Raw genomic sequence first — 12450 nt, forward strand, 5'->3', positions numbered from 1 at the left:
AGGGCTTGGTTCTGTGGGTCGTGGGAGGGCTGCGGCAGGTTCTAGGACCCAGGGCACGATCTCTGAGGCTCAGTTACCTGCATCTATCTGTGGAGCAGAGGAGCACGTGGTCAACCATCAAGTAGCATTTTCTGAACCCTTCTGCAGGACTAGAAGAGTTGGTGGAGTTGCATTTGTTTCAGTGCATCTGATCTCCTAGCAAGTGTTCCCTGTCAAGGCAGTCCCTCAGAGATGTGTGTCACTTTCTGACTTTGGTGAGATAAGGAATCAGGACGTTGAATCCCTGAGAGTTCTGGGAGTCTTTGGAGTGGTGAGAGTCATCCTCTCCTATCCAGGGTCACATCTGGATAGGGCAAGGCTGTGTGCTTAAGACCCCACCTTGATAGATCCCCTTCAGCCAGAGCCTCTGACCTAGCTCTATGAGGGGCCACTGGTCCAGGGGCTTTGGGTCACAATGGCCAGTGGTCGGCCTGGGCAAGGCAGAAAAAGGCCTGAACAGGGCACCTTGCAAAGCTTGGGTCATAATCAAGGGCTCAAGGGAAGAGCTGTGCAGAGGTGACATCACAATGGCTCAGAGGACTCAGAACCCCGGGGTCCTCCCAGGAATTCACAGTCCACACAAGCCTCGGAGAGTGCACTTGTGTGGATCGTGTCCATTGCAAAGATGTTTCGTTGTTGCTGGCAAAGTGGTCGAGGCTCAGGCCTGAGTGATGGGCGGAGAGGGTTCCTGGGGCGCCTGTGTCCATGCTTTGTGCGCCCTGGCCTCCGCCACCGACGCCTCTGGAGATTTTTCCGGAGGAATTCTAGGGTAACATGGGACAGACCAGGGCAGGAAATGGCTAGGACGCCTTCCACCCTCATCTCCCTGTGCATCACCACTTTTCCTTCCCACGTGTGTGGAGGGGGGGCAGGGGTGTGTGTGGGGGTGTGTCCCTGTGAGTGTCCCTGTGTGTGTTGCTGTGAGTGGTCAAATGTTTGCAGTTATTTGTGTGTGTCCATGAATGTTCCTGTAGTGTTGCACATGGCACTTGAACTGTCCCTGTGTGGTTCTCCTCCAGACTGAAGGGGACTTGTCCCCAGGCATGCCCGATGCCTGCGGGTCAGAGTTCCCCACGGCAGGCACACTGCAGGAGCAGGTGGACCACCTGGTGCTTGCCCAGCTGCTCGACAACTCCACCTTCATCCACACCTTCTTCAACAGCTACAGAAGGTGTGCAGACACCCTTCAGGTCCTGGACCTGCTGTTTACAAGGTGAGTGCCAATTCCAATAGCACAGGATTCCTGAGCTGCAGTGGAAGCCTTGGCAGTGGAGCCTGCAACGTGGGCTGCTCACACAGACTTCCTCTTTGGCACTTGCCACTGCCTGGGGATCAAAGCAGGGAAGTCCTCGGCTACACTGGCACAGGCACACATGCTGCACTGTCCTGTCTAGGCCTGCAGGCTCTCCTCTCGGGCTATGTATCTCTGAGACCTCCAACAAAGCACTGTCTCTCTTCAACAAGAAGGCAACCCGTTTTCTCTGCATGACCTCGTCCACCTAGATAGAGACAGAGCAGGGCTGGCTGGGGCAAGTGCCAAGGCACTGTACTCCTAAGCTCATCACCCAGGGGCTACTGTCCTCATGCATGGCACCAATGGGAAGTAGTGCTCATGGAGGGCCAATATGCAGGCAATGTGCTTGGTGGTACAAGAAGGGCAGACATGGACTGGCTGACCTGGGCTAGCCAGTGATGCTTCAAATCCTCAACAGGTTCAGGAGTTTGGAAGCCCCCATGGGCTCCTCTGGACAGACTGACATCCTCCCGCATTCCAGCGAGGATGTCATCCCTGGAAACAAGCTCTACAAGTGAGTGAGTGGGATTCGATCTCCAGCTAGGGCATGCTCCACATTGGAGAAAAATCCATGGGTGTGTGTTTGTGTGTATGTGTGTGTTACTCTTGTGCTCATCTTTATGTGTGTCTGCATGGTTGCGAGTGTGTGCTTGATTTCGAGTGTGAAGGTCTGCGCATGCGCGTGGGCGCACTCGCACACACTCCTCTGTGTGTGTGTGTGCTGGAGTTGGGGCTGTGAGTGAGACACGGCCCAATCAGGAGCTCTGAACACCTATGATTATCAAGGGAGTCATGGGATCTGGGCATCCTCGGCAGCAGAGGGAAAACCCCAGGCAAGGGCTACTCATATGAGGACCACTAGAGGCTGGGTCCACGGCTGAGCCCCACGAGAAGGCATGCTCCCCACACACCTTACCAAGCAGGTTTGCTCAACTCACCTTGAGCTCCAAAAAAGGCCAAGACACATCTTTGCTTGGTCAGTGGGCCTGACATGCTGCTAGGTGTGAGGGAGAGCTCAGCGCCACGCTCAAGGGTGTTCTGGAAGGCAGACAGCCCTGGTGAGCATGCTAGGAAATGAGGCAGCAGAGCGCCTGAGGATGTGTGTCACACCCCTCTACATATCAGGCCAGATAGCAAGCCATCTTGGAGTCTAGCATGGAGAGAGTGGCCCAGGGGGGAGAGGAGGAAGGCACTGGAAAGAGCAGAAGGGTGTTGCTCCTCTCCGGGGCAGCAACACGGGAACGGGGAGGGACACACAGGGCCAGCCTGTAGTCCCCCGGGAGCCGAGCGAGATGGTAAGTGTCGAAGACCCAGCCCTCCCCCAATCACCGGGGAAGAAAGAACCACGCTGAGTCAGAAGCAGTGTTAACCATGAAAGCGCTTCAGATCTCTCTGCTGATCTCTGCTGATCTCTGATGCTCTCTGATGCTCTCCTCTCTTTATTGCATCAGACAATTAGTTATATACTGTTAGGGTAGGAGAAGGTGGGCACTGGGAAGCTACCCAATAGAAAGAGGGCCTCTGTGCTACCACTAAGGGTCTGGGTGGGGCTGTCAGGTACTGGGCAGGACAGGTGCAGGAAAGCTCTCGAGACTTGAGCTGCTGCGAGACCCGCGAAACTGCGGGGGGTTCAATGGAGTCACGTACACAGAGATGCCTTAAGAGAGGTATGCAAAGGACCGAATGCCTAGACAAAGCCCTTTAATTGCAGCTGAGCCAGAATCAGGCTTCAGGGATGGAGGCTAGGCCCCAACAGAAGGGGCCAGAACTGCTCCCAGCATTTGGTCTTGGATCCCTCCTTGGAGTTTCTCTGCCAGCCTAGCTTAGGTTGGCTGGCCAGGGATGGCACAGCTCAAAGGTGCCCCTGTTGGGATGTGCTGCTCTCTGAAAGGGCAGCCAACATCACAGGGGTGTGAGGATGACCCCGGGAGGGGCTGGCCTTCATTCACACTCTGCTTCCCACCCATTCGCCTCCAGGGCCATCTCCTGCCTCCTGAGCACCTGGCTGGACTACCACCCGCAGGACTTCTTGGCACCATCGCAGCATGCCTGCCTGCAGCGCCTGCGCGCACACCTGAGGCTCTACATGTGTGGCTCTGACCTGGAGCGCCGGGTCTCCCACATGCTCGCACAGTTGGGGATCCGGGAGCCCAGCCAGGCAGAGGCTATGGGTGCGCAGCCTGGGACTGACCCACAGCCTGGGAAGGGGTGGAGGTCGCAGGGCACCACTGGCTGGTGGAGACCCCGGAAGTAGCCATGGGCTGGGAGCAAGAGAAGCCTGAAGCCTAGCGTGGGTGCTGGCTGCTTGAGCAATAGGCTAGGTGGAAGTTCCCAGGCGGGCAAAGCTCAGGGAGGAGGGGGTGGTGGCGCTTCTCCAAGAGTCCCAAGCAAGCAGGCACGGAGAAGCTCTTGTGTCGTCCTGTCCTGCAGCTCCAGCAGGAGCTGTGACTGAACCACTTCCTGTCACTCCAACTCGGGACGTGGCTACATCTCCCATTTCACCTACTGAGAATACCACCACTCCACCAGATCCATTGACCCGGCATATTGAGAAGCAGCAGAAGAAACCCAACATGTCTGATGAGGAGATCTTAGAGAAATTACGGAGCATAGTGAGTGTGGGTGATCCTAAGAAGAAGTATACGCGCTTTGAGAAGATTGGACACGGTGCTTTGGGAACTGTGTATACCGCCATGGATGTAGCCACAGGACAGGAGGTGGCCATTAAGCAGATGAATCTGCAGCAGCATCCGGAGAAAGGGCTGGTTATTAATGAGATCCTGGTCATGAGGGAAAACAAGAACCCAAATATTGCAAACTACTTGGACAATTACCTTGTAGGAGATGAGCTATGGGTTGTCATGGAATACTTGGCTGGAGGTCCCTTGTCAGATGTGGTAACAAAAATCTGTATGGATGAAGGACAGATTGCTGCTGTGTGCCGTGAGTGTCTGCAGGCCCTAGAGTTCCTACATTCGAATCAAGTCATTCACAGAGACATCAAGAGCGACAATATACTGTTGGGAAAGGATGGCTCTGTCAAGTTAACCGATTTTGGATTCTGTGCACAGATAACTCCAGAACAGAGCAAAAGGAGCACCATGGTGGGAACGCCATATTGGATGGCACCCGAGGTGGTAACAAGAAAGCCCTATGGACCCGAGGTTGACATCTGGTCCCTGGGCATCGTGGCTATTGAAATGATGGAAGGAGAGCCCCCATACTTCAATGAAAACCCTCTGAGGGCCTTGTGCCTCATTGCCACCAGTGGCACTCCGGAACTTCAGAACCCAGAGAAGGTGTCGGCTATCTTCCGGGACTTTTTAAACCGCTGTCTGGAGATGGATGTGGAAAAGAGAGGCTCAGCTAAAGAGCTCCTGCAGCATCCATTCCTCGAGGTTGCCAAGCCCCTCTCCTGCCTCATTCCATTGATTGCTGCAGCAAGGGAGGCAACCAAGAACAAGCCCTAAGATGCTGCCCACCCCAGGGTCGGGGACATTCTCCCACGCCCTGAATTCTTAGTGTAAGAACGCGCCTGCATCTTGGGATTACGTCACGTAGCAACACGTGCCTGCTTGCGTTGATGTGCAAACATCCTACCACCTGGCCTCTACCCCGAGCAAACATCCTACTACCCGACCCCCTACCCCAAGCAGTTCCTATACCCCACCCCCTCCTGCCTCTCCTGAAGAGGCATATAAACCCCTGTGTGAAAAATAAAATCTGCGGCTTAATCAGGACGCTTGTCTTGCTGCCTTCTTCGTGTCTCCTGTCCCTTTCATTCCTCCCTCTAGGTTCTTGGCCCTAGTCGACGTCCCGCTGGACGGGACAAATGCCGCCCAACGTGGGGCCCGGGAGCCAGCGAGGCTGAGGAACGCTGTCTTCCAGGAAAACTTGGATCCAAGTGATTGTGTGACCGGCTCGGAGCTACCCACCCAAGACATCAGTTTCGGTCAACGCTGAGCAGTGAAGACGGCGCAAGGTAAGTGACTGGCCATGGTACAGGTATCATCGTCACAGGAATTGCTCATCTCAGGTTTAAGAGGCCCTCAAGACACGAGGAACTCGCGTTAAAAGGAAAGATTTAAAGGCATTTTTTGATCATGGGGAAGAATTATATCCTTGGTTCCCCAAGGAGGGAACCATTAATAAGATTAACTGGCAGAGAGTTGGAGATTGTTTATTAAGAAGATTCATGTTTTTATAAGAATTTTCATGTAAGGATTGCAATTGTGGTCACATAAGGAACATTTTCTGCTTGAAACTATAAATAGTGCACGCTTGCGCTTGGCCATGTACAGCGTAAATAGCCTTTACCAAATGTGTTTGCAAGAAATTGTTTTTATGTGGCTAAAGTGATCATTGATCTCAAAGACTGCTTTTATACAATTCCCCTACACCCTGATGATATTTTGTTGGTGGCTCAGGACAGGCCAGATCTACAGAATTGTTTTGTGGAACTTTCTAAAGCCTTCCTTAACCTTGGCTTGCAAGTAACTCCTGATAAAAGTCCAGTGACAAGATCCCTTGACCTATTTGGGTTTAAATCTACAACAGGAATTAGATTTAACACCTCACATTCAATTTCGTGTTGACTGCCTCCATACCCTTAATGATTTCCAAATCCTCTAGTAGATATTCAATGGCTCAGGCCTTATTTAAAATTGCCTAATAATATCCTTTTGCCCCTCAACGATATTCTGGGAGGAGTCCTGAACCCCACCCCCCAAAATTTTTTCCTATGTCACAGTGGCATGCGTTCCCTTCTTGCCAGAAACCAACTCAGAGCCTTGGGGAGGCGACTGAATGTGAAAGAGAAACCAGAATGTGGGCAAGAGCTGAGTACACTCTAGAGTTAGTTGATAGGACACCCGTGGACACAGGTAACTGGGGAGCAGAAGAGTCAGCAGTAGAGGCACGGCTAGTTGAGTGCTTGGGGCTCTCTGCACGCAGGGCCACATCAGGCCACGGTTGAGCTTCGGCCTAAGATCTCTCTTCGAGTTACAATCATAGCCAAGGAAGAAATGGAGGCAGTAAAGAAAACCAGGAAGGAACCAAGAGCAATGTGTCCAGGTAGGACTCCAGGATAAATGAAGGCAGCTTGGATGAGGTCGGAGAGGTAGGAGAGGGAACCTATAAAAACACCGAAGATCAATTGGGTTATGCAAAGGAAGCCTATTTACAAATAAATGCTGCAGCGAAAGAGGCTTGGAAAAGATTACGTAATTCCAATCGTACAAAAAATTTAGTAGAAATTAAACAGGGACCGAATGAACCTTGTCTAGAATTTTTGTCTCGATTAATGGAGACTGCAGACCGCCTAGTACAAGATGAGAACGCAAGGAAGATTATAGTTAGACACATAACCTATGAAAATGCCAACGCCGCCTGTCAGGCGGCTATCAGACCCCATAGGAATAAGGGAGGAATCACGGACTTTATTTCACTGTGTGCTGGTATTGGACCCTCCCATGTACCAGGCCTTACTTTAGCCGCCGCTCCTCAAGGAAAGACTATTACTGAATTTCTAAAATATAGAGGTCAGCGGCATTCTCGGGTTGCTAGTCCCCCGGGGAGTTGCTTCTCTTGTGGTCAAGTAGGACATTGGATGACACAATGCCCACGCCAGAGCAGGTTAAAGAGAGAAAAATCACCTGGCACATGTCCACGCTGTGGTAAAGGGAAGCACTGGGCTAAAGATTGCAAGTCCGCAACAAATCACAATGGCCGCCCGTTTTCGGGAAACTGGAGAAGGGGCCAGCCTCTGGCCCCGCAAAACCATGGGGCAGTCCCTCCCTCTTCTCGGCCACAAGTACATCTTCTAACAACCCCCCAAAATCAGTCTGCAGCCTCTTCCGTGCCACCCCAGGCAGCGCAGGATTGGACCTCTGTTCCTCCACCTGCTCAGTATTGACCCCAGAGATGGGGACACAAGCTCTCCCCACGAGGGTCTTCGGTCCCCTTCCCCTGGGAGTGGCTGGATTGCTGTTAGGGCGAAGTAGCTCAGCCCTTAAAGGAATACAGATTACACCTGGCAAAATTGACCAGGATTTTACTGGAGAAATCAAAGTTATGGCCTCTGCCCCGAAACACGTGGTATCGATCCCAGCCGGTCAAAAATTAGCACAACTAATACTTGTGCCTTTACCTCATGGGGAGACTGCTAATTCTTCTGCCCCATGCGGACAGAGAGGATTTGGATCTCTGATATCTATTGAGTACAAAGCATAAAACAAGAGAGGCCTGAGATGACTATATTTATACAAGAAAAACCCTTTAAAGGAATATTAGACACAGGAGCGGATGTGTCTGTAATATCTAAAAAGCATTGGCCAGCCCAATGGCCCCTGACAACCTCTATGACTTCCTTACAGGGGATTGGGCAAGCAACTGACCCGCAGCAGAGCAGTGCGATCCTTGTTTGGAGAGATAAGGAAGGGCACTCTGGTCATTTTCAGCCATTTGTCCTGGATCATCTGCCAATTAATTTATGGGGTCGTGATATCATGGAAAAAATGGGAGTGTATATGTTTAGTCCTAGTGCTGCGGTCACTAAGCAGTTACTTGATCAAGGCCTCCTCCCCTTTAGGGGACTAGGCCGAGCAGCACAGGGGGAGCCAGAGCCACTCCAACCCCAGTCTCACCCCCCCGAGACAAGGATTAGGGTATTCTTTAACGGAGGCTGTTGTTTGTCCTGCCCCTCATGCTGATCCCATAAATTGGCTCTCTGAAGAACCGGTGTGGGTCGAACAGTGGCCTCTCTCTCTAGAAAAGATCATTGCAGTACAGCAGCTGGTACAGGAACAGCTGGACTTGGGGCATGTGGCCCCTTCTAACTCTCCATGGAATTCTCCAATTTTTGTTATAAAGAAAAAGTCAGGTAAATGGAGGCTGTTACAGGATCTGAGAAAGGTAAATGCAACTATGGAACTGATGGGGGCCTTACAGCCCGGCTTGCCTTCCCCCATGGCAATCCCAAAGGATACTTATAAGATTATTATAGATTTGAAGGATTGTTTCTATACTATACCCCTGGCACCTCAAGACTGTAAGCGCTTTGCCTTCAGCGTCCCCTCTGTTAATTTTAAAGAACCCGTGAAGCGATATCATTGGCTTGTGCTCCCACAGGGCATGGCAAATAGCCCAACTTTATGTCAAAGTTTTGTAGCTAGAGCCATTTCTTCCACCCGTGAAAAATTCTCTTCTGTTTATATTGTTCATTATATGGACGGCATCTTGTTGGCTTGTTCTGACCCTATCGTCGTACGACAAGCCTTTGGACAACTAAAGCAAGATCTGAGCCTCTTTGGCCTTATAATAGCAGCTGAAAAGGTTCAGGAACACCCCCCTTTTACGTATTTAGGCCATATAGTAGGCCCACACTATTTTAAAAGCCAAAAAATACAATTAAAAACTTCACACTTAAGAACTCTTCATGATTTTCAGCAATTTTTAGGAGATATAAATTGGCTTCGGCCTTATTTAAAGCTGTCCACAGGAGAGTTAAAACCCCTCTTTGATCTCTTAAAAGGAGATACCAACCCTACATCCTTGCGCAATTTAAATCCCGACGCCAGGAGGGCCATCCAAATCGTAGAAAAGGCAATTTCCCAGCAACAAGTGACCTATTGTGACTACTCTAAACCATGGGGAGTTTACATTTTAGCTACTTCTCACTCCCCAACTGCTGTATTGTGGCAGGATGGCCCACATTTATGGCTTTATCTACCATCAACACCCAGCAAAGTGCTGACCCCCTACTACGAATTGGTAGCTAATCTGATACATATGTGCCGAGTGGATTCCCGTAAATATTTAGGTCAGGAACCTCATTTTATCTGTGTCCCATATAATTTACAACAACAAGATTGGCTATTCGCCCATTGCGATTCTTGGGCCATTGCTTGGGCCAATTATACGGGAAAAATTTTGCATCACTACCTGTCTAACAAACTTCTCCAATTTGCTGCGTGTCATAAGTTCCTATTTCCTTCCATAGTACGGGCCTCGCCTGCCTTTATCTTCTGCCGCTTTAGTATTTACAGATGGATCCTCCAATGGAACGGCTGCTTTGACCATTAATAGGAAAATTCAATCTTGGGTTACGGGTTTTTCCTCCGCCCAAGAGATAGAATTAGAGGCTGTTTTACAAGCACTCGTCCTGTTACAAGACGAGCCCTTTAACTTATACTCAGACAGTCAATATGTAATTCGTGCTCTTCAAGTCATAGAAACTGTTCCCTTTATTGGAACTACTAACTCCAATATCCAGACCTAATTTCGCCAAGTACAAACTTTGTTTTGTTCTCGCAACCACCCCTGTTTTTTTGGCTTCGTTCGAGCTCACACTAATCTTCCTGGCCCTTTAAGTGAGGGTAACGCAGTTACTGATTCTGCCACCAGAGTTTATTTAACTCAAGTTGAACTTGCTAAGCAGTCACATGCCATCCATCATCAAAACACCCGAGCCTTGCGCCGACAGTTTAAATTACCTAGACAAGTGGCACGTCAAAAAGTTAAAACCTGCTCCAACTGTGTGCCCTTCTCACCAGCTCCTCATTTAGGTATAAATCCACGAGGACTGCTTTCTAATCACATTTGGCAGATGGATGTCACACATGTTCCATCATTTGGCCGATTAAAATATGTTCATGTTACTGTAGATACTTATTCTAATTTTATCCTGGCTACTAAACATTGTATTTCTCACTGCATTGGATGTTTTGCTGTGATGGGGATTCCCTCGCAAATAAAAACAGATAATGGCCCTGGCTATGCAGGCCGAGCATTTCAATCCTTCTGCCATTCTTATAATATCACTCATATTACAGGCATTCCTTACAATCCTCAAGGTCAAGGCATCGTGGAGAGAGCTAATGGATTATTAAAACATCAAATTGCTAAAATACAGAAAGGAGAGTCATATCCCGCTACCCCTGTGAATATACTTAATCATGCTTTATTTGTTTTAAATTTTTTGAATCTGGATTCAAATAATTTATCTGCTGCTCAGCGATTCTGGGAAAAAAGAGAGCAGCGTGCTTTTGCCTTAGTAAAATGGAAGGATCCCCTAACTGGTGCTTGGCACGGACCAGATCCTGTTCTAACCTGGGGTAGAGGGCATGTATGTGTTTTTTCACAGGAAGAAAATGATGCCCGCTGGCTGCCCGAACGCTATGTTCGGATTCTGGAGAGTGACTGGTCATCCAAGGAGCGACTCACTGGACCTTCACCCCCAACCCTCCAGTAATGCATCCAGTAATGGGGAAAAGACCTGAATTCATGTTTTTGTGTTAAGTGTAAAAGTCTCTGTTTCTTTGTCTTGTTCATGTTACATATTTTTTCTTGTCCAGTTTTGTCTTTGAAATTGGTACCAGTTTTAAATATGGATCCTTATGGTTTTTCTAAAGTTTTGTTTTGAACCTGGTTCTCACCTGCAAGGGTAAAATTGGCAAAGCTCTCTTGACACAAACTTCCGGAAAATGAATGGCCAATATTAATTTTGTGCACTTTAAAATCTTTGAGTATGGATGTGTGTGAATGAGTGAGTGAACATATTCAAGGTTTAATCAAGAAAATCATTTAGGTTTGAATTATTGCATTGTTTTAAAGAAGGGAACATTAGATCAGCAAAAAAAAAAATGAACTTGATGTTCGTATAACAGCTCTTAAGTCCTATTAAGAAGGTCGAATCAGCAGATTGGAGAGAGAACTCCGAGAGCATCAAGGGAGGCACTTAGAGCAGAGGAAAGAGCCTCAAGAACCTACTAGTAAGGTCCCAGAACAGCAGAGACAGATCACGTTGAAAACTACTGCAGCTTCTGAAGAACAAGGAATTGCCAGCACTTCAGATCCACCAACAGCCAATATCAAGCCAACTCCTGTTGTTTCTACTCCAAGTAAAGTGACAACTGAAGCTATGGCTGGGAACAAATCAACGCCTATGGCCAGTACCCGTCCAATGGTCACATCTTCAACAGTCACCAATAGAACAACTCGCAGATCTAAGCCCCAGATGGATGAATTCCCCCCCCCCCACGAGAGGAATCGCAGTCAAGGACAGGATAAGAGGGGATGCTCTCTGACCAACCTAAGACAGGGCCTTCAGCTTGATCTGAAGAAGTTCCCCATGACGGGTAAGGCAGAGTCAGCGATTCACCCAACCTAAGACAAGCAAGTCTGCATTTTTTAAAAGAAAGACAGGGGAGATGTTGGGGACCGACTGTGGGGTCAATGACCTTGGACCTGACCTTGGACCTACACAACTGTATACACAAGATAGTAACTCTTATCAGGATAACTTTAAGCAATGTCAATCAGTTCTTATCAGGATAACTTTAAGCAATGTTAATCAGTTTTTATCAGGATGACTTTAAGCAATGTTAATCCTTTCTCATTTATCCTATATGTGACTTGTTTACTATTTTGTATGAATGTAGCCTCTGGCAGTTCCCTAGTTTTAAGAAGAGTATTTAAGGTCGGAACTTAAAATAAACAGGACAGTCTTAGGCAGCAGTCTGGAGCTCACAGCCCTCTTGGACTGCTGACTTGGGCTGTAGTCCTCCCGAACTCCATCTGTTTGTCTCTCTATTAATTTTCCCTAGTCCTTGCCCCTATTTCAGGAATCCCAATCTGCGAACCCTGGTTTGCTGCGGCCTAGCCCCGGCAACAAGGGAAATGTACATGGAGTCAGTTGTGTAGTTGTGGATGTGCAGTTGTCTTATTTTTTTTTTTTTGCCATTCCTGGGCTTGAGCTCGGGGCCTGAGCACTGTCCTTGGACTTTCTCAAGGCTAGAGCTCTACTACTTGAGCCTTAGCACCACTTCCAGCTTTTTTTTTCTATGTATGTGGTACTGAGGAATCGAACCTGGGTCTTCGTGCATGCTAGGCAAGCACTCTACCACTAGGCCAACTCCCAGCCCATGTACTTGTCTTTTCTTTGATCTCAAGACCCACACGGGTGCTTGGATTCAATGATGAGCATTGATTGCCCGTGGTGTGTGAACCCATTATTTGCTTCTTGCAATTTTCTTCTGTGTAGTGGCACGTGTTCCCATCTTGCCAGAAAATAAATCAGAGGCCCGGGGAGACTAATAAATGTGAAAAAGAAACCAGAA

The 12450-nt window shown here is 48.9% G+C and overlaps 1 protein-coding gene across 1 annotated transcript; it reads left to right on the plus strand.

Moving 5' to 3' along the window:
• Window positions 1–1049: 1049 nt before the first annotated feature.
• LOC150065299 (serine/threonine-protein kinase PAK 1-like) lies at window positions 1050–5073 on the plus strand. Its single transcript, XM_090329877.1, has 4 exons — window positions 1050–1252; window positions 1752–1847; window positions 3311–3504; window positions 3764–5073. Exons 1-4 carry the CDS (start codon window positions 1083–1085, stop codon window positions 4801–4803), a joined length of 1500 nt encoding a protein of 499 aa, XP_090186003.1. The 5' UTR covers window positions 1050–1082; the 3' UTR covers window positions 4804–5073.
• The last annotated feature ends 7377 nt before the right edge of the window (window positions 5074–12450 follow it).

Source organism: Megascapheus bottae, chromosome 3 (genome assembly GCF_031878675.1).
Source record: "Megascapheus bottae isolate mThoBot1 chromosome 3, mThoBot2.hap1, whole genome shotgun sequence".
NCBI lineage: Eukaryota > Metazoa > Chordata > Mammalia > Rodentia > Geomyidae > Megascapheus > Megascapheus bottae.

Bases quoted from the DNA above. Each gene is read 5' to 3' on its own strand.
- LOC150065299 (XM_090329877.1), top strand. From the start codon at position 1,083: ATGCCCGATGCCTGCGGGTCAGAGTTCCCCACGGCAGGCACACTGCAG. The intron at 1,253-1,751 runs GTGAGTGCCAAT...AATCCTCAACAG, and splicing joins CTGGACCTGCTGTTTACAAG to GTTCAGGAGTTTGGAAGCCC. The intron at 1,848-3,310 runs GTGAGTGAGTGG...ATTCGCCTCCAG, and splicing joins CCTGGAAACAAGCTCTACAA to GGCCATCTCCTGCCTCCTGA.